The sequence below is a fragment of the Pongo pygmaeus genome, chromosome 12 (genome assembly GCF_028885625.2).
Source record: "Pongo pygmaeus isolate AG05252 chromosome 12, NHGRI_mPonPyg2-v2.0_pri, whole genome shotgun sequence".
NCBI classification, from domain to species: domain Eukaryota; kingdom Metazoa; phylum Chordata; class Mammalia; order Primates; family Hominidae; genus Pongo; species Pongo pygmaeus.
The window spans coordinates 118750454-118773476 of record NC_072385.2 but is presented as its reverse complement, the minus strand read 5'-3'; the positions used below and the strand labels follow the sequence as shown (position 1 = coordinate 118773476).

The window sequence follows — 23023 nt, the reverse complement described above, 5'->3', positions numbered from 1 at the left end:
TGCAACCTACCGAGAGTGAACCATGAAGAAATCTAAAACCTGAACAGACCAATAACAATTAATGAGACAGAAGCCATAAGTCTCCCAGTAAAGAAAAATCTGGGACCGAATAGCTTCACTGCAGAATTCTACCAAATATTTAAAGACAAATAATACCAATCCTATTCCAACTATTCCACACAATAGAGGAGGAGGAAATGCTTCCAAACTAATTCTACAAGGCCAGTATTACCCTGATACTAAACCCAGACAAAGACACATTAAAAAAATAAAAACTACAGGCCAATATCACTGATAAATCAATACCGTTAAAATGTTCCTACTACCCAAAGCTATGTACAGATTTAATGCAATTCGTCTCAAAATATCAATGACATTCTTTAAAGAAATAGAAAAAACAATCCTAAACTTTATGTGAAGTTACAAAGACCCAGAATAGCCAAAGCTCTGATGACCAAAAACAACAAAACTGGAGGAATCATATTACCTGACTTCATATTATACTATGGAGCTATAGTAACCAAAACAAAACCAAGTAGTAGTATCAAAAGAGACACAAACATCAGTGGAACAGAATAGAGAACCCAGAGACAAATCCAAGCATCTACAGTAAACCCATTTTTGACAAAGGTGCCAAGAACATACATTGGAGAAAGGACAGCCTCTTCAATAAATGGTGCTAGGAAAACTGGATATCCATATGCAAAAGAATAAAACTAGACCTCTATCTCTCACCATATATAAAAATTAAATCAAAATGGATTAAAGACTAAACTCTAAGACCTCAAACTATGAAATTAGTAAAAGGAAACACTGAGGAAACTCTCCAGAACACTGGACTAGGCAAAGATTTCTTGAGTAATACCCCACAAGCACAGGCAACCAAAGCAAAAAAGGGACAAATGGAATCACATCAAGTTAAAAGCTTCTGCACAACAAAGGAAACAATCAACAAAGTGAAGAGACAACCCACAGAATGGGAAAAAATATTTGCAAACTACCCATCTGACAAGGGATTAATAACAAGAATATATAAGGAGTTCAAACAACTATAGAAAAAAAATTATCTGGTTAAAAAATGGGCGAAAATCTGAACAGACATTTCTCAAAAGAAGACATATAAATGGCAAACGGGTACATGAAAAGGTGCTCAACATCACTGATTATCAGAGAAATGCAAATCAAAACTACAATGAGATATCATCTCACCCCAATTAAAATGGCTCATATCCAAAAGACAGGCAATAAACAATGCAGACAAGAATATGGAGAAAAAGGAACCCTCATGCACTATTGGTTGGAATGTAAATTAGTACAAAAACAATGGAGAACAGTTTGGAAGTTCCTCACAAAACTAAAAATAGAGCTACCATATGATCCAGCAATCTCTTTGTTGGGTATATACCCCAAAGAAAAGAAATCAGTGTATCAAAGAGATAGCTGCACTCCCATGTCTATTGCAACACTGTTCACAACAGCCGAAATTTGGAAGCTACCTAAGTGTCCATTAACAGATGAATGGATAAGGAAAATGTGGTACATATACACAACGGAGTACTATTCAGCCATAAAAAGAATGAGATCCTGAGATTTGTAACAACACAGATGGAACTGGAGGTCATAATGTTAAGTGAAATAAGTCAGGCACAGAAAGACAAACTTCACATGTTTTCACTTATTTGTGGGAGCTAAATATTAAAAGTATTGAACTCATGCAGATAGAGAATAGAAGGATGGTAATCAGAGGCTGGGAAGGGTGGTGAGGGGGTTACAGGGGAAGTGGATGATTAATAGGTAGAAAAAAGAGTTAGAAAGAATAAATAAGACTTAGTATTTGCTAACACAACAGGATGACTATAGTAAAAAAATAATTGTACATATAAAAATTACTAAAAGTATAACTTAGATTGTTTGTAACACAAAGGATAAATGCTTGAGGTGATACATCTCCCATTTATCTTGATGTGATTTTTATGCACTGCATGCCTGTATCAAGATATCTCATGTAACCCAAAAATATATACACCTACTATGTACCTACAAAAATTAAAAAAATAAAAAGATAAAAAATAAAGAAGTGCAATGTGCAACCTATATTAGATGTGGACACTAGTGGGACAATGAACAGTATTTGAATTATGTGTAAATTGGATGATAGTATCGAAACAATGTAGCTTTGTTATCTGAGATGTTAATATTTAATGAATCTGAGTAAAAAGTATACAGAATACTTTGCATAATTTATGCAACTTTTTGTAAATCTCAAATTTCCAAATGAAAAGTTATCCCCAGTTATGCTATTTCCTCTACCAGTGCCCAACATTCACACACTTTTATTTTTCGTGACAATTTTTTTTCCTTTTCCTTCAATGTTTTTCTCGCTTACCTGTAGGAGGACTGAAGAGAAGATATTGTTGTGCAACATGTTAACTAAAGATCATCACTGCTGAGATCATTACACCTCTAAGCAGAAGGCACTTGGACATGATTAGCCCATTACAAAGCCCAACTGAGACTTGACCTGAACCTGGGAAAAGGGTACCCAGAGATGGTTGTTAGAGCCAACCTCATCCAGTGACATCTGCTAAACTCAAGTTTACTTCCTAGGAAGTGGTCACTGTTAACTAGGACACATTAAGGCCAGGAAGAAAGGATGCTTGTGTGAAGGGGATAAACAGAGCCTCCCTATATCTCCACTTCCACCTTCCAAAAAGCATTGTTCAGAATTAAAACATACTAATGACTTCCCTGAAATTAGTGTCATTTGCCACAAAACTGGATTCTCCTCCTGCATGTGCTAATAACTTGAGCAGCACCACTTCCTCCTTGTAACTTAGGCAAAAATCAGAGGCAAAATAAGCTCTTTTCTAAGCCCCCATATCTAAGCAGACACCAAGTCCATGGATACTAACACTTTACACTTTCTTTTCTACCCTCTTGTTTGTTCACAGCTAGTACCAAGTTCAGGGCCAGTACAGGCAATAAGACCACTGCTTTTGTCTTCCAACTGGCATCCCTCCAGCCAGACCTCTCCAGTCCACTGCTCATGCAGAGGCCAGGGGGCTTCTCCTTAAACACATATCTGTTCATGTTGCTTCTCTGGCCACACCCTTCCGTGTTGCCTGAGCAGCACAGAAGTCAAACCTGAGCATGACACTCACGGCTCTCCACGATCTGGTCTGCTTCCTTCCACTTTCTTCTTTTTGTGGCTGTTGTCTTCATACCATACACCAGCTGGGCTGAACTCACTTTAAGTATCACCTCTTCAGAGCAGTGAGCCTTTCCTGACTGCTTCCAGACACAGTGGCTGCATGCCCTCCTTTGACCCTTGTGTACCGTGCAGACTTTTATCACAGTGCCTGATATGTTTGGCTGTGTCCCCACCCAAATCTCATCTTGAATTGTAGTTCCCATAATCCCCACGTGTGGTGGGAGGGAACTGGTGGGAGGCAACTGAAGCATGGGGGGAGTTTCCCCTATGCTATTCTCGTGATAGTAAGTTCTCACAAGATCTGATGGTTTTATAGGGACTTCCTCCTTTGCTCGGCTCTCATTCTTCCCTTTCCTGCTGCCATGTGAAGAAGGACCTGCTTGCTTCCCCTTCTGCCATGATTATAAGTGTCCTGAGGCCTCCCCAACCCTGCAGAATTGTGAGTCAATTAAACCTCTTTCCTTTATAAACTACCCAGTTGCGGGCAGCTCTTTATAGCAGCGTGAGAACAAACTAATACAGTATCTAAACCTTTAGGGTATCTACTTCTTTGTTGATAGATCTATGTTCTCCACTGGTGTAGAGGTCCTTCACCAATTAGGTCCATTTACTGGGACCAGAATTGGAGCTTTATAGGTATTAGCCTATTTAATTCTTACAACAATTGTATTATTATTTCCATTTTTTAGACAAGGAAATTGAGGTTATGAGAGATTTACTAACTTTTCCAAGCTCACAGAGCTAGTGACTGGTGGCCAAAAAGTCCAAACATTTTACTATCAATTGCCTTGTCTATTTTTCTGTCCCTAGAGTGTAGCACAGTGCATGTCAAATGACATATGCTTGAAGAATATTTGGTGAATATTCCACATATATTGCCCTGTTCAAACAACAGTTAATAGGCATGGCATTTTTCAATATTTTAATTAAGCAGCAGTTAACATATATAGTACTATGTATCAAGACAGTGACAAATGTAAAAGATGAAGCAATGTTTTCTATTCTCTGTCAAACCCCTGATTTCTCATCTCTAATCAAATTTAATCCATGTAAAGTCATAGTGGGAAGACGAAAAGACTATGCTTTATGTAGTCCAATGCTATTCAAATATCAGTGCCATATATTTCCCTGGAAAATAGGAAGAAGTGTAGTACAGGGCCAAGAATATAGGTTTTAGAATCAGACAGAACTGGTTTGAGTTCCACGTATCACCTTAAATTGGTCATGTGACCTCATTTAAAACAGAGAGGATGGTAACCACTTTGCAAGACAGTTTAAAGAGTGCACACAGTACACATTCCAGGGTTCCTTCTTTTGCCCCCAGTGATGCCAATGGCGAGAGGGCACATATTTAAAGGAAAGAACCCATTGTTCATAAAGAGAAACTCTCAACATCTCCAAATATTTGCAGGACCAACTAAAATGGATGTTCTGTCAACTTTAATCATTTTAGGAAAAAAGACACAAGGAGCTATATCCTAACATTTCAAATCTCTTGCTCATATTGGGACAAATATGCTGTGACATGAGAAGCAACTGGCTGGTCAGAAATCATTGTCAGCAAACTATGGCAAACTAATAAAAATAAAATAAAAGCACCAGGCCACTCTATAAGGAAATCTTCCCATTATTCCAAGCAAATCATTTTGCTTGCACGTAAGGGGGAAGCGGCATGGTCTAATCCTTCATCATTAATGGCAAGAACATCAGACTGGAAGTCAGGAGTCCTGGCCCTGCCATTTTAAGGGTGACCTTGGACAAATTTTTAAAGATTTGATATTCATTTATTCAACAAATATTTACTGAGTGTTTGTGAGATCCCTCTTCTCATGGAATTTATATCCTAATGGAAGAAGAAAGAGTTCATATAATAAACAGACAAACATAAGGATAGGAAGGAAAAAGTCAGCAGACACTGGTGAGTGATTTGTGGAGAATTAAGACAGCAATAAAATAGACAGTGACTGAGGTGGTTAATTTAGGCTGTATAGTCACTTTAGAAAAGGAAACATTTAAGCTAAAATATGAGGAAGGCAGTTCTCCTTTCTGGACTTCTGTATCCTTTTCTATAAAATATGACTGCTGAACTGGGATGCTTTTGAAAGTCTCTTCTAGTTCTAAGAATCTGTGATTTCATGGCTAGGATATATTATATGATATGGATGTGTGCACATATATTTTTAACTTCAAATATCCTAAATTTGGTTAAGTAAATCATGACAGTGAGTCTTAGCTTTGAAGACATTTAAGGTAACAGTAAATTACTTGTAAGGATCCAAATGTAGCTTGGCATACTGGACTTTCGTGGCTGTTCTCTGAGCTCTGAGAGGGAAGGGCATATTTTACTAATATTTTGGAAATATAGTCAAACTGGTTTCTGAAAAGAAGGGTTAATATGTCCCTGAACATTTCAAAGTAGGCAAAATACATGCATTTGTAATGAGGTTAGATTGTCTTAAACTAATTCTTTTGGTGATCACCTACAACCACAAATTCAGACATACTGAAATTTTAAAAGGTAAAACTAAGCCACATGTTCTTTTTTACATAAAAATGGGAAAAAAGTTTGAGGTGATATGGTATGGGATTTTTTTTAAAGGAAATAACCATATTTTGCCCCATATTTTTCATGCACCAGTTAGCTAGAAAATTACAAAAGCTGAAAAACTCAGATAAACCGTAGTATGAGGATTAACACAACACATTCATCCCCTCCCCCCTGCCCCTATGTTCCTCTCTTTTTCCCTCCCACCCCAAGCTGGGGCATATTTCTGGAATGGAAATAAAAGCCTCTCAAATTGTTGAAAAATGAGGGCCTCTGAATTTTTAATTCTGTTAATTAATCATCAGAAAACTAGAAATTACTGTCTCTCCGAGAAGCAGTGAGGTAGCAAGAACCAGAGACTCTGTGTTTAATTTTGCAGGAGCTGGCTGGTTTCCCAGCAACACATTGATTTGTGGGGCCACTACTTTGGGCACCTCGAGGATAATTAAATATTAAGTCTCTCTCTGATGTATGCAAAGTCTGCCTAAGAGGGTTGGCAGCCACAGTGAAGGTAGCAGTCACACATTTTTTGGTAAGTGAACATTGCAATATCATTATCTATGCTTATCCTTACTCTGTAAGAACTTGTCTCTATCCTTAATATCACTCAAAGTATCTCTGAGAATGAAGAAGGGGATAGAGAGAAAATGAAAAAAAACGAGAGCTTATACAGTCAACACTTGGAGATCTTCTAGGTGTTTGGGATATGGAGATCAAGAGTGGACTTTAATGTGTGTGAGAGAAATGATGAGGGGAGCACAACATCCTCTATCTCCTCTAGTTCAAGCTTCCATTTTATACACCGAGCAGCCAAGCACACAGATGAAGAGTCTTCCCCCAAATTCTAAAACTAGTGGTAGAGGGAGGATGGTCACACACACAAGTATCTGTCCACTAGTGCCCTGATCTTTCTACTACTCTAGTGAAAGGTAACACAATTTTTGAAAAACAATAATTTAAGAGACAATTTAAACTACGGGCATAGTTTTGTAACATTCCGGAAGTTGTTGGTGTTTCCATTCTAAACGCAATACTTCTGCATTCACTCACCAAGTAACAAGAGGTTATTTACAATTATAAGTCACATTCCCCCATCAAATGCACCCGTCCTTCAAAATACATTTCAATCAGTAATGCCAGACAGACATCTTTAATTTCTAAAGGAGGAGGGGGACACTCACTGATTTACTTCTTGGAGAAGACTCTAGATGAGTAGCATCATTAAGCCAGTGTAGCTTTCTTATTTGTACTACCAAATATTCAACAAATCCATATCATTACCTACCAAGAACAGGGAAAATGCTCTTACATAAGGGGAAAGCAGAGAGGAGAGAAAACAAAAAGAGTGAGGGGGACATGAGATGACTTGTATTAGAGTCATTCAGAAACTCTTGGGAGAGATTTCCTAGAGGGCCTGAAAAAGTTTGCACCACCACAGAAGAAATATCGGTGAAACGCAGTTACACATGGATTTGGCAAATGAGAGAAAATAGTCTGGACTCATAACAATAAAGTCAAGTCAGTTTAGAAAAGTGCTTGAGAAAAAACTCTTAATTACAAGCCAAGTTGCCTTAAGTTCTGCTTTTGGAAAAAGTTAAGCTATCAAGAAACTAAAATCTCAAAAATATTCAGAAATCCTTGAACTCATATAAAAGTTCCAACTTGTTTCTTGAGTAATTAGAACACCGAGAAAAGCTTAGAAGAAGAAATAGCAATGATACTTACATTATTTATGAAGAGCTCGGGTTCAAATATCACAGTGTATGTTCCTGTGTTTTAACATGTCACATAACACGGACATTTTCCCCTTTTCCCAACTTCTACACTGTTTCCTCGCATCTTTAGAATAACAGGAATCTGACATAACATAAAGTGAGGCTCTAACCAGAGAAATCAGCCTCATCATCCTGGCGAGAAGGTGAAACTGACTGAGGTCGAGAACTTAAAAAGTGAAGGTATGAGGAAAGTACATAACTGTAGTCACATTCATTTGCTTCAGGACCAGAGTCAGACCCTAAAGTTCCACAGAGCAAAACTAATGTGACCTAATTTAGGGTTTACCCCAGGGATGCCACATGAACCTTCATGTTTGCTGAAAACAAGCACATCTCTAACTTCTATGCCCCGTACCTGCAATAGAGCTCGCGGCCTATGCCTTCGTGTTCCTAGCCTGCTCTTTAAAAAACACTGCGAGTGGTTTCCTCAAGTAATTCAAGGCAAAATGTTGAGACTGAACATGTTAAGGTCACAGTGCTTCAGAGAGAGTATGATTCTGATATTCATGACTTTTAAACTACAATCCACTCCAGTGATTTGACAAGAGTAGAGAATCTTTGATAGGTCTATCTTTTTTGAATCTCAATTTCTCTAACTCTGAAGAGCAAACAATAGTACTGACCTCTTCATCTCACAGAGGGAAATAAGACTGTATCTGATAATAATTACAAAGATATTCTGTGATGAGGCCCAAAATATTCTTAAAATCTGATTCATTTTTTAAAAGAAATTTATTGTTCTTTAGATGTAGTAATAACCATATAAATTATAAACTTGCTTTAAAATTAGACGGTAGAATGAGTTGGAGTTAGACCTCTAGGAGACTCTTTTGCAGTGGGGATTATCTGGGAAGTCCTAGTTTCTAACACTTATTGACATGACGGTCTAACCCTGCATGCTAAAGCACGTGATTAAGGTTCCCAGCTCCTGGACCCTATGGCCTCAGGGTGCATCAATTTAGAATTTAAGCCAAATTTCAACAGCCACCATATTTCTTTGATTTAGGAATTAGCATTCTTATCTATTCAATCAATAAGGATTTAAACTCTGAGTATATGCACAGGATACTTACAGTCAAAAGATGGTAAATATATCCTCTAGGGCTTCAGTTCTCATGGTGGTGGAAAAACAAAACTTTTAACAGTAATTAATAATGATAATAATTATAAATAATTAAGGCTCAAATATGTGGAATTCAAGGTTCCATTAAGCTTGCAATGGTTAGAGAAGGTTCCAGAGAGAAGATGGACTGAGTGAGCCTTGAAGTACGGTATGGAGAAACTAAGATCTTGTGTCTCTGTTACATTATGTCCTTCTAAGTATAGGGAGAAGGGACAGCATTTTAGTACCTGGGCAGAGCATGAAGGAAATGAACTAGCTAAACTGTTTACTATATTTCTATTCAGATCTGCATTTTTCCTGGGCAAGAGTAAGCTACCATGATTAACTGATACTGTGAACCATCCTATCTGCTATTAAGAGAAAAATAATGTACACGTGTTCTGTGTATAATCTACCATGCATACGCATGTTCAAACATATGGAAAAATAAAAATAAATTTTGTTGCACATATTCAACTACTAAATAGCTGATTGATAAATATACTGGAAAGTTTGCATTACCAAGATGATTATCCAGTTGACAGTTGTTTAAAGAAATCAAGAACTGACCTCCAATTATTGTTTTTTTTTTTTTTCTTTTGAGATGGAGTCTCGCTCTGTCGCCCAGGCTGGAGTGCAGTGGTGCCATCTCGCCCACTGCAATCTCCGCCTCCCAGGTTTAAGTGATTCTCCTGCCTCAGCCTCCTGAGCAGCTGGGACTACAGCTGCATGCCACCACGCCAGGCTAATTTTTGTAGATTTAGTAGAGATGGGGTTTTGTCATGTTGGCCAGGTGCCAGGCTGGTCTTGAACTCCTGGCCTCAGGTGATCCTCCCACCTTGGCCTCCCAAAATGCTGGGATTAGAGGCGTGAGGAACCGCATCTGTCCTAATTATTGTTAGTAAGAAAAATAATCATTCAGACACTCCCTTACCTGTCTCTGGGGCCAGGAGGCTTTGAGAATGGCTTCAGTTCTAAAGAACACGAGGAGCTTGCTGTCCTCCTCAGTCAGGTGAAATGATTGCCCCAAAATCTGCAGCACGTGAATGCGGGGCCGCACCGGCCAGGCGTCATCAGCACAGAAAGGCCGCAGCCACTCCAGCAGGTCCTCAGGTGAAACCAGCTCCTCACTGCAGGGCAAAATCCAGAGGTATCTGTAAACTCCTAAGCCTTTTATTTTCCCCCTTCCAGTAATCAAATGTGGTCACTGACCTAACATTTGTTTGTTGGATGACTTCGTTTTTTTCCTCTTGAAAGGAAAAATTTTGGTTTTTAAATGGCTTATAGCAAACTGTATTAGGTATTTAAAACCTATGTAAAATGAATGTAATTTTAAAACAGTATCATATTAAAATGAGTTATATAAAGCAGATAAATATCCTTGGCTAGTTTATTTCAAAATTTAATAAGTAGTAAGGTTTATTTCTGTTAATAATACCAATAGTGCAAGGCTGCATTCTAGTAATTTTATATATCTGATTACTTGTTGACAATAATTAAGCAAAGTAGGCATCATAAGTTACTTTTTACAGTTGAACCAACAAACTTCAGGGAAGTGATATAATATGCTCACACAAATGTATAATAGTGCTGTAGGACCCCAAAGCTCCAGTTCTTTCTACCATTTTTCCCAGATGATTAGAATTTCAATATGCCATTAGAGTATCAAATTTTATACTACTCTAAAAGTGAACTATGAATGCTTGGTTATTATAGGACTGTGAAGTTTAAAATGATTCAAAAAAGGGGACAGTTTGTACAATGTTCTATCTCGTACTAGAATCTCTTTTCTTGTAACCCCAAATGAATATCTTATTTGATTATGTCAATGGATTATTTATCCATAACTCTTAAGGGGTTGTCCATACAGGAGACTCACTCCCACAGGGGCCTGGAGATCCATGCTAAAGCACTGAATTATACAGGTTTTGTTGTAGCCAGATCCTTATAAGGCTTTTAGCTATAAATCACCTAGACTGAATCCCAGTCTAACTTACCTTAAATCAAATTCCATGCCCTAATAAGATCACAAGACTTTTTTTTTTAACTTCTGAGAATACAATTCTGCAATGCCACTGAGTATGTCTTTCAGTATGTATTATTTAATATACCTGTCAAATGCTATCTTATGGCAATTTAAAAGAATTATTTCTATTTAAGAATAAGTGAAACTACAAAATGTTGTGGATAATTGGTTGAAGAATTTCATAAATTTAGCAACTCAGTTGTTAATTTTACCTATAAGATTCCTAAATATTTATCAGAAATGGAAACAATTAGAATGCAAAAATAGGATGCTACAAATATTTCTGGTGAACCTTTTGCAAGGTGAATAGACAGTACAGTGTAATGGGTCTAATGGAAAGACCATTAAAAAAAATCTGATGGACCTAACTGAATCCTGGCTGCAGACTTTCCTAAGAACTCTAGGTAAAAATCATGAATATTATCCTTCCCAGGTTATACTGACACAGGCGAAGGTCCCAAGAGTGTGTCACCTGGAGTCTGTGAAACCAAGATAACATATACAAAGCACCTAGCAAATTATGTGGTACAGAGGAAGTACTTAATAATTAGTAACCATCATTGTCTTAATAACAATCATCACCATAATTATCAGCATCATCAAAGCACTATAGTTTATGCTTAATGATACAGAGATAAAAAAAAAATTATATGGTCTCTGCCTTCAAAGAACTAATAATACCATGGAACGGCAAGACTTTAAAAGTGACTATTATCCAAATTACTAATATAAATGTGAACAACTGTTTTGGAGGAAGAGTGAATAGAACCAGGAAAGGCTTCAGAGAGGAGGTGGCATCTGAACAGGATCACAGAGGATAATTAGAATGTATATAAATGGAAGTGTGGGAAAATATAATCCAGACAGAGAACAGCAAGAAAAAAACAGCAAAAGATTTCAAAGGACAAAGAATTTTCAGGGAGAGATTAAAGCACAGATGTGTGGGTGGTAAATTAGAGGAGAAAGGTAAGGAAGGATAGGCTTTCTCACCTAGGTAACCAAGAGACCGAATACAAGGCTGAAAAGGCAGTGCAGTTTAACTCTTTGACAGCACAGGCTCTGGAGGTGTTTGGCCCAGACTCACTGCCCACATTTGCCACTTCCTGACAATGTAACTTTGACCAAGAAGTCACTCAATAGAGCAGAGCCTCAGTTTCCTTATTCGTATATTGGAGATGGATAACAACACTTTCCTCGTGGGGTTGTTGAGAAATTAAACAGAAACATAAAATAATAAATGCAAGGCATGTAATACAATGTCTGGCATATAACTAAGTGCTTCAATTAAAAGCAACCATTATTATTAAGGATATCTGATCTTTTTTGCATGAAATAGGAACGGAGGATTTCTGAGCAGTGAAACATCAAAATCATGTTACTGATTAGAAAAATGTATGGGCTGGGGCAGACTGAGGCACTTTTGATGAAGGCTTGAAGCTGTCTAATTCAGGAAGAAAGTAATTTAAAGCCCATTTGTGACTATAAGTCCTAACCAGTTTCACATAAAATGAAGCTGATTTTTTGGCCCTCTCACCCAAGTGCCAAGAAGATATAAGTAGGAAAAGCTAGAATGTGAGGAAGCTGTTGTCATGAAGGCAAGCTGGAAGTTATAATAATAACCAAAGCTCCCAATATGGTGAATAAGAAAGAAAACAATATTCATAACAACTTCTGAAGGTTTACTATGCACCATGAATTATATCACTTCATCATAACTATCTTTTTCTTGTATACTGTTATCATCTCCAATTTGTAGATGAGGTAACAATCTCAGATTTAAGAATCTGACTACGGCATTTTGAGCTGAATGATATTAAAATTTTTAAAAAGATAAAAATAATTTGTCCAAGGTCACACAGTAATTAGTGGCACCAATATTTGAACTTGGACTATCGGACTGCCTTGTCAATTACTACACAATGCTACTGAACCAAACGGGCTATTCCAGAACAGTGTGGCAGTGGATTAAAACTACTCAGCTATGATGGGATATAGAAGGATTATTACTCTAATATTTTTCAAGTTATTAAATCAAATTAGTTCCTTTTACATTAGAACTTACTGTGCAGCTAATAACATTTGACATTTTAAAGGAACATGCTCTCATTTTGTGTTGATAGTTCAAACATATAATAAAATTATGAGAAGTCCTTCCTAAAATAGAAGCATTGTGTTCTAGAAGCACCATGTCGTAGATGTGCTTTGCTATTACTGGTGCTCAAGAAAACTACACAGAAATGAAAGGCAGCTCTTTAGAAAAAGCTGTCAAGGACATTGACTAGACACTATCTCCTGAAGATTTTAGCTTCAAAATTGCTTACATTTTGATTTCAAATTGAGTTCTTAAAATTCATAGTCACTCTCATGGTTCAGCAAATATACAAACACATACACACAAACATATGCATAGGGAAACAGAGAGGAAGAACCATGATAAAACGTTAACAACTGGCAAATCAAGGGGAAGAGTATGTCAGTATTTTATTTATCCATGTAATTTTTCTAAGGGTTTTAAATTTTTCAAGATAAACAGGTAAAAAACAGCAATTATAACTTTTATAATGTAAAAACTAGAATAGGAAGAAGGAAAGTGATTTCATTTCTCATCTTTTATGAAAGCAAGGAGAGGATTTAATGAGCTTAAAAATTAAAAAAGAACATCATTATTTCAAAACATATTTACTTCATTATAAGGGTAATACAAACGGTTTTTAAAAGTCATGAAATACACTTTGGGAGGCTGAGGTGGGCAGAACACAAGGTCTGGAGATCGAGACCATCTTGGCCAACATGGTGAAACCCCGTCTCTACTAAAAATACAAAAATTAGCTGGGCGTGGTGGTGTGTGCCTGTAATCCCAGCTACCCAGGAAGCTGAGGCAGGAGAATCACTTGAAGCAGGGAGTCAGAGGTTGCAATGAGCCGAGATCGCACCACTGCACACCAGCCTGGTGACAGAGCAAGACTCCATCTCAAAAAAAAAAAAAAAAAGGTCATAAAATAGATAAAAAAAGAAAATCTCTCATAGTTTCACTACAAACACGTAGGGAATTGCTTCCACCTTTTTCCCTATAATGAGATTGGGGAGGGGATATTACACTGCAAATGATAATTTAGTCATTATTTTTAAAAATTTGCTGATAAAGGAAACACACTCAGAATCAGTTTTGGTCCAAAAGATAAGAAGTCACATGCAATACATAAACAGCTCTATTAACAGAAAAGAACAACAGCAGCAAGCATGACAACAAAATATGTCCATTGAATGACTAATTGAGACTGTGTTACTCTGAGGTGGAATGAGTGTTCATCTGGCATTTCGCTATTATGTGATGTAGCATGGAAGGACATTCACAAAAGTACAAAAGAATGGAAGGGAAATGTCAAGCAAACAAAGGAAATTATTGAATCACAGCAAGAAGACAGATTTTTTAAGAATATAAATAAGCGAATCCTCAGTAAGAGAGTTTTCAGGTTGTATGTGTATGCCACATACAAAGATAACCCAAACTTAAATTCAAATAGTTAAGGTACATTAAAGGAGATGGTAAATATCAAAGCATTTTATAAATCATGATGCACTAATCAAAATAAAATGTTCTTATATGAGAATGCAAGAAAGCAGAACTACATTCAAGCAAGCAAAACACACACATTTGAGATTTCTTGTAAATATAAATGTCATAGAATTTGAATACCTGAAGGAACATTAGGTGTCTTCCATAATGAAAGTAAACTGGCAACCAGATTTTGTGGCTGGCTTGCATAGTAGATGCCAGTGTTTCAAAATTAAGGAATTTCACCGACACATACACACAGTCAGGATGTTCCAGCTCCTGTTTAAAAACTGGATGACAGGAAAATAGTGGCAAAAACAGGCTGGGGCCAAGGCAGCAGGGGCCTCCTTTAGACAAGGCCTGGGTGAGCTGTCTAGTTCGTCCCAGGCTCTCCCACTGCCTACCTCCTCTGAAGCCCATTGGAGAGAGGGAGGGGTATATACAAGTGAGCTAACAGTGAGGGACATAAACACCCATTCCATGTAGGTCCCGTGCCTCCATTAATGAACTAACCCACATACTATGCACACTTTCCTCACTACATATGCAGCGGGTGGGGCAGACATTTCCCAGGAGAATGTCTTCTATTTATCAGCTCCCATGAAACAATCAGGGGGAAATGGCAAGGAATAAGAACTGCAAATAAACGAATGTGTAAATGGTACTGTAGTAATATAAAAAGGGTGACTTTAGGAAAATCACAATCAAGGTATATTAAAAGAAAAATGCCTGGAAAGGTAAGGATGTTGGTATGCACACAATTCCAATCTCAAAGCTTGACTCCTGATAAATACAAATAATCTCCTTATGGCTGCTCTCAAATATATGCCAACCCAGAATATCTTCCTGGGTTCTTGGAGAACTGTAGGCATAATTAAAAAATAAAACAGAGTATCTTCCTGGGCTTCACTTATCAGTGAAAGGGTGGACACACCTTGCTGTAACATGGCAGAGTGGATACTCATAAACATGGCCTGAAGTGATCCAGAAATATTGCGGTAACAGAGTGGATCCACCATCCTGGATTGTGACCACAGCTTTCAGGAGGGCTCAACCTCACAGAACATAAGGCCTCATGCACTGCAGGTGCTCAGAGAACACTGGATGATTTACTTTGCCTCACAGAGCAGGAAGAGGGAAAAAAAAATCAGATTCAATTTGCTCTAGGTGGGCCGTTCTTTCTTCTCTTTTTTTTTCCTCTCTTTCTTTTCACTTAAAAAATAATGTGCAATCCCTAGATAACAGCAAAGAGTTTAATAAAGTCTGAATTATGTGACATTGTTCAATATTTATACGAAACTTTAAGGCAGCTGAAGCTGAGACTGTGGTGAAGCAGCAATTTAAACAATCAACCCCCACCTCCAAAACTCAATCGTTTTGAAGTAAATCGTTCTTCTTTTTTTGAATATTGCACAGAGGAATTCTGCATTAATTACCTGTTATCTGAGTGAATTTAATGCTATAAATCCTTTTGAGAATGACAAATATACTGGCTCACACTTGTGAGACATTCTTGTTAGGAAGTTTTTTAAAGCTAGATGAAGGCAAGAAGTAGAAAGGGAAATAAGGCAAAGGCAGAGAGAAACATGTCAAAGAGACAAGGTAAGACCTTGCTACTCAAAGTTCTTCCCATGGACTGGGTATCACTTGGGAGCTGGTTAGAAATGCAGAATTTCAGACCCCACCCAGACCTACTCAATCAAAATCTGTATTTTAATAAGATCCCCAGGCAATTCCTATGCAGAATTAAGTGTGAGAAGAACTGCTTTACTGTCCTGTGCTGGCTCTTAGCGTCAAAAGGAGGTGATACGGTGAGAGAAATGCATACCTCTCTGAGCTTCATTTCCTAGTCTGTAAAATTCAGATGACAATTTCTGGATGATAAGGTTGTTCTGAGGACTAAGTGAGTTACTGAATAGCACCTTTCCAAAGTCTTGGCATAGAGGAATTAGATGTTTGTCAGGATTTTTTGTTTGTTTCCTTGTTTTTAAAATATTTGACAGCAGTATTTTCTTAATTCCAGGTTTGACAGATATATGCTTTTAGAACATTCTTAGTGTTGAATTTTTTTTAAAAAAACTTACTTTTCTTAAGCAAACAAATTCTTAACACGAACTAGAAATTGATATTTTCTTCTTGAAATATGATGTTATAAATATACATAAATAATAAGAGACAGCATACACATTTATGGATTTCTTTTATGAAAGAAATTTCATATGCACAAATAATTAATTCCTTTGTCCTACCTTTAATTGTAGATGTATGAAAGGTCTTTGGCATGATTTAAAATCCTTAAAACACTCAACTCTCATGTCTAGAGGCAAGAACGTGGTTACACTGAAAAGAAAGCCATTTGTACAGGTGGCCTGTCTAGGTGTTATAATTTTAACACAAAATTAGCACAGATAAAGGAAGAGGAAAAGAGAGCTTTTGGGGTGAGGCAGGAGCTGCAGTGAAAGAGCAAATGATTCTAATACTTTTTTTGTGGAGTCATCAGGATTTTCTACATAGATGATCATGCTATGTGCAAACGGGGACAATCTGACTTCCTCCTTTCCCATTCAGATGCCTTTTACTTCTTTCTCTTGTCTTATTGCTCTGAATAGAACTTCTAGTGTGATGTGTTGAATAAAAGTGGTGAAAATGGGCATCCTTGTCTTGTTCCAAACCTTGGAGGAAAAACTCTCAATTTTTTTCTCATTAAGTATGATGCTATGGGTTTGACACAGATGGTCTTTACTGTATTATGTTCCTTCCATACTGTATTATGTTCCATAGCTTGTTGAGTTTTATCATGATGGGATGTTGAATTTTATGGAATGCTTTTTCAGCATCTATTAATGAATTTGGTCAAGCTGCAGATACAAAATCAACATACAAAAATCAGTAGCATTTCTATATGCCAATAGCAAACAATCTGAAGAAGAAATTAAGAAAGCAATTTCATTTACAAGACAGCTGTGAAAAAAATACCTAATAATATACTTAATCAAGGAGGTAAAAGACCTCTACAATGAAAACTATAAAACACTGATGAAAATATGGAAGAGGACACAAATAAATGGAATGATATTCCATGTTCATGGATTGGAAGAATACTGTTAAAATGTCCATAATACCCAAAGTGATTTACAGATTCAATGCAATCCCTATCAAAATATCAATGGCATTCTTCACAGAAAAAGAAAAAGAAAATCTTAAAATTCATATGGAAAGGCAAAAGACCCTGGACACCTAAAACAAACACAGCTAGAGGCATCACACTGTTTGACCTCAAAATACACAACAAAGCTATGGTAACCCAAACAGCATGGTAGTGGCATAAAAACAGATACATATACAAATGGAACATAATAGAGAACCCCAAAATTAATCCATGCATTTACAGCAACTGATTTTTGACAAAGGCTCCAAGAACACACACTGGGAAAAGTACAGTCTCTTCAATAAATGGTGCTGAGAAAATCAGATAACCACACGAAAAAGAATGAAACTGGACTTCTATCTCTCACCATATATTACAAATATCAACTATAAATGAATTAAAGACTTAAATGTAAAACCCAAAAATATGAAACTACTAGAAGAAAACATAAGACAAAAGTTTTATAAAATTGGACTGAGCAAAGATGTTTTGAATAAGACCCCAAAAGCTCAGGCACCAAAAGCAAAAACAGACAGATGGAATTACATCAAACTAAAAAGCTCTGTTATGTCAAAGGAAACAATCAATAAAGTGAAGAGACAGCCTACAGAATTGGAGAAAGTATTTGTAAACTATACATCAGATAAGGCGTTAACATTCAGGATATACAAGGAACTCAAACAACTCAATAGCAAAAATATAAATAATCTTGACTTAAAAGGAGCAATAGTGACCTGAAGTGAAATAGACTTGAAGTGACATTTCTCAAAAGAAGACATGCAAATACCCAATAAATATATGAAAAAAATGCTTGACATCACTAATCATCAGGGAAATGCAATCAAAATGACAATGAGTTTTCACTTTCCCCGAGTTAAGAAAAAAATAACTAATGCTGGCCAGGGTGCAGAGAAAAGGGGACCCTTATACACTGTTGGTGGGAACATAAATTAGTCGCTATTAGGGAAAACAGAATGGAGGTTCCCCTAAAAATTGAAAATAGGACTACCATTTGATGCAGCAATCCCGTTACTGAGTATATATCCAAAGGGAATTACATCAGTATGTTGAAGAAACTTCTGCACACCCATGTTTATTGCAGTACTATTCATAATAGCCAAGATACGGAATCAACCTAAATGCCCATCTAAAGATTAATGGATGAAGAAAATGTGGTATATATAAATACCATTCAGCCACAAAACAGTGAAATCCTGTCATTTGCAGTAACATGGATGATGAACCTAGAGTACATTATGTTAAGTGAGATGAGCCAGGCACAGAGACAAATACCACACAATCTCACTCATATGTGGAATCTAAAAAAGCTGATTTCATGGAAGTCAGAATAGATTGGTGGTTCCTGGAAGTTGGGGAGCAGAGTGTGGTGTACTAGGAGAGGACGGTCAATAGGCACAAAGTTACAGTTGGGCAGGAAGAATAAGTTTTGGTGTCCTATTTATATAGTAGGATGAATTAGAGCAAATACCAATGTATTGTATATTTCAAGATCGCTAGAAGAATTTGAATGTTGTCACCACAAAGAAATGATAAATGTTTAAAATGATGGATATGGTAATTATACCAATTTTATCATTATACTATGTATACATTCATTGAAACATTACAGGTCGGGCGTGGTGGCTCACGCCTGTAATCCCGCCAAGGAGGGTGGATCACCTGAAGTCAGGAGTTCAAGATCAGCCTGGCCAACATGGTGAAACCCCATCTCTACTAAAAATACAAAAATTATCCGGACATGGTGGTTGGCACCTGTAATCCTGGCTACTCGGGAGGCTGAGGCAGGAGAATCACTTGAACCCAGGGGGCAGAGGTTGCAGTGAGCCAAGATCCCATCACTGCATTCTGGCCTGAGCGACACTGCAAGACTCTGTCTCCAAAAAAAAAAAAAAGAACATTACAATGTACCACATAAACATGTACAATTATACAATATAAAAAATTAAATCTAAAAGAAGCAAATAATATTTGCATCAACATAAAAGGATAAAAGGGGACATGTGGGCCTGGTGCAGTGGCTCATGCCTATAATCCCAACACTTTGGGAGGCCGAGATGGGTGGATTACCTGAGGTCAGGAGTTTGAGACCAGACTGACCAACATGGCAAAACCCCATCTCTATTAAGAATACAAAAATTAGCTGGACATGGTGGCAGGCACCTGTAATTCCAGCTACTCAGGAGGCTGAGGCAGGAGAATTGTTTGAACCAGGGAGGTGGAGGTTGCAGTGAGCCGAGATTGCACCATTGTACTCCAGCCTGGCCAACAAGAGCAAAACTCCATGTAAAAAAAAAAAAAAGAAAAAGAAAAAAAGAGAGGACATGTGAATAATGGCATAAATTGCCTAAAAATTAACCACAAACCACATATTTGGTGGTGGCCGTCAACACACGCACTCAAATTCTTACTTTTTTATGCAGTCTCCCTGCCAGGGATATTGTGGGATAGTATATACATAACCAAAAAGCATGTAATGTGCTTTTGTGTGTGACATCTGAAGATGTGTATGAGTGAGGTTATTGTCAAAACAGACACTATGGAGGGTAGTGGGTGTCCAGGTTACGAGTTTGGGACTGAGGGAAGCTTGGTATGTCAACAAGAGAAAGGTTGAGGGGCACATAAGGCCTGGCACGGGCTCCTAGAGGTTAGGCTGTCATGTCATGCCAAGGAATGAATAACTTGACAGCATTACTTTCAAAATCCAGAATAACCATATCACTGCAAAGATCCTCCTTGGAACTACCTGGAAAACATAAACTGTCTCCCCTACATGATTCTGCCAGGCGCATTATTGGGAAGGGAAACCCAAACAAAGGGTGTCGGGTTTAACTGTGCAGATTCAAAAAATGCTTGCCAAAATAAAAGTTATGGCTTTGTCTTTCTTCTTTTTATTTTTTAGGCAAAAAAAAAAAAAAAAGTTCTCTGAAGTTTCTTTTGTTAAGAAGGCTTTGTTATTCTGTGTCTCTAGAATAAAAAGTAAGATCTTGTTCTGTTTCTCCACTCCCTAATGTCTTCTTCAAACCTTAAAAGATAGTCTGTATTAGAGTGAGTCTCAAATTGGATTCTTTTTGTAAATGTGGCTAGAAATTCACTAAGACGAAATACTGCCTTTTAATATGCTTGAGATGTCCCAGTGGGACAAGACTAAGAAGCCCCATTGAAAGGGGCCTAAAACAGTACCTGTTGAGACCCTTTCATCTTGGGAGGCCAGGATCCAGAGTCAGCCTAGCCTGAGAGAAGCTGCGCTGAGGACGGCAGCTCCCTGGGAGCTGATGGCTGAGAACTCACTGACAAGCTGGGAATGAGATGGCAGTAGTGAGATGGGCCCTAGAAGGAGGGTAAGTGTTTCCCACATAGCATCTCTGCCTGCTCTGCTACCTGCTGCATGTGCAGTTGCTCAGGCAGCTTCCTCAGCCTGGAATACCATCATCTATCTCCTCCAAACAGACTCTTCTTTCACTGACCAGCCCTGTGTCACCCCTTGTGTATCGTGCCCTAACTACTCCCTCCACTCTGCCTTCTGTACAGCGCTTCCCATTCTATAGCACAGTAACTATGGCTACAGGCCAGATTGTCTCCCGCGCAAGACTGTGAGCTCCTTGGGGTTAGAGGTTGTTTCTTATCCATATGACCCCTTTGTGACTTCACACAGAGCATGGCACAGAGTAAACCCCATGAATCATTAATTTCTTTTTAAAATAGGGGGCCTAAATTAGCCACTGCTACAGCAACTTTCCTATCTGAAGAACCATAAGCAAAGGGGTTTAGAAACACTGTGCAAGGTAAAAAGCACAGGAAGTAGAAACCCCTGCTTGCAATGTTTTTCCACCTTCACCTACATAGCTCATTCTATATTCTGTCACTCAAACCTTGTGCACAAAGCAATGCAGGGAAATAGACTATGAAGGAGTCGGCATCTGAGTACTACATTATTATTTAGAGCCAGGGTGGAATCCTGGTTCTATTTCCCAGCTGTATGACTCTGGGCAAGTCAACTCCTCTCTCTGAGCTTTTAGGTTCTCCTCTGAAGATGGCAACAACATATACAGCCGTTAGAAATAATAATCACAATAATCATTAAATCTACAAAGATCAATGGAAAGTCTTACAATAGCAAGTAGATAAGAGAATATAAAAGTTTATACATTTAAATTGAAACTATATAAAAAGATACCTGTACCTGAACAATAACTGGTAGGTAACATGCAAATAAAAATAATTATATTACCAAATAGAACTATGGGGAGTTTTCTCAAACCCATCTTCATTATATTCCATCATATTTTCAAATTAAAGAAAGAAAATTGGGGAGAGGACTTATATGGCTGACATGGATATTAGGCATTGTAAAGACCTTTGTGAATTTCGAGGACATGCACAACTGTTCATTTGTGGTTGCTCTTTTTCTTATCAATATCATTGTACCTGAATGAAAAATTCTTTCTAAAAACAGCATCGGAGATACACATCTTTCTAGGCTTACAAAGCCTGTATACTTTGAGTCCTAAAACAAAGCTGACTTTAATTTATACAAAGTTTTTTTGTTTTTTTTTTAAAGAGCATATATACTCACCCTAGGAATTTCCACACTTAATCAATACAGTTAACGTGTTGGAAATGAGAATCCCCTATCTTGTAGGAAGCTCAGAGCAGTTTCTGCCCTGACAGAATGATTATGATGATGATTATTTCTAATGGCTTTCAAGGAGGCAAGAGAAAACAATGCTCTCCATGGCAAGCAGGACCTGGAGCTGGTGGGGTCAGCACAGAGCTAAGAATACCATGTCTCCAGGTGCAGAGCTGCTCCTTTCCCACCTAAAAATGTGGCTTAGTCTTGGAAGCTTCATACATACGGATACTAAGAGCAATTCTAATACTCTGAGGATACTAAGAGCAATTCTAATACTCTGAGGGTACTAAGAGCAATTCTAATACTCTGAGGATACTAAGAGCAATTCTAATACTCTGAGGAAAGCCAGTTAATGAAGATTAACTTACCCCTTATTCACACTGGCGTGGACTGCTGCAACAACACCTTCCAGGACCTTCAGTGGGTCCCTTGGCCCACCAAGGTCAGCACTGCCACCACTGTGAAAAGAGAGATAAACTGATTCAGAAAAGGATCACTGAAGTCTCAGAAATAAACTTGGTATTCACACGCTTAAATGAACCTCCTGGATTTTGGCATAGTATACTGCCTGCCCATAGTCATTTGTGCTATGTGATGTCTACAAATGTACCAAGCCCTACACTAGGTGCTAATGAAACATTTTCTGCCCTTAAGGAGCTCAGTCTAATATACACATGTTTTCCTATCAAGAGAATAACACATTCTACTTGCACTGTGTCATTCGAAAAACATTCGTTGGACATTGTATGAGCTACTTTAAGCATTAAATGTAATAATGATTTAAATCCTCCAGTTGAAGTTTTTTTTTTTTTTTTAAAAAAAAGCACTAATATTTACTTGCTACTAGTAAGTACCAGGCAATGCTAAACAGTTCATATATATTCTGCCACTATTAAATGCAACATCCTATGAGACAAGTACTATTATTATGCCCATTTTACAGATGTTATGTGTAGAACTCTAGTGAATCTTGAAAATGCAACAGAGAAAAAAAAAATTTTCAATGAGT

At 37.6% G+C, this 23023-nt stretch overlaps 1 protein-coding gene across 1 annotated transcript in view; it reads right to left on the bottom strand.

Moving 5' to 3' along the window:
- The window catches only part of NBAS (NBAS subunit of NRZ tethering complex), a 393558-nt gene that overhangs the window by 42863 nt on the left and 327672 nt on the right, over positions 1-23023 (bottom strand). Inside the window, exons 47-48 of the mRNA XM_054476756.2 lie at positions 22383-22472; positions 9568-9763 (exon numbers count right to left, since the gene is read on the bottom strand). Coding sequence (XP_054332731.1) covers positions 9568-9763; positions 22383-22472 — 286 coding nt within the window. The remainder of the gene's footprint in view (positions 1-9567; positions 9764-22382; positions 22473-23023) is intronic.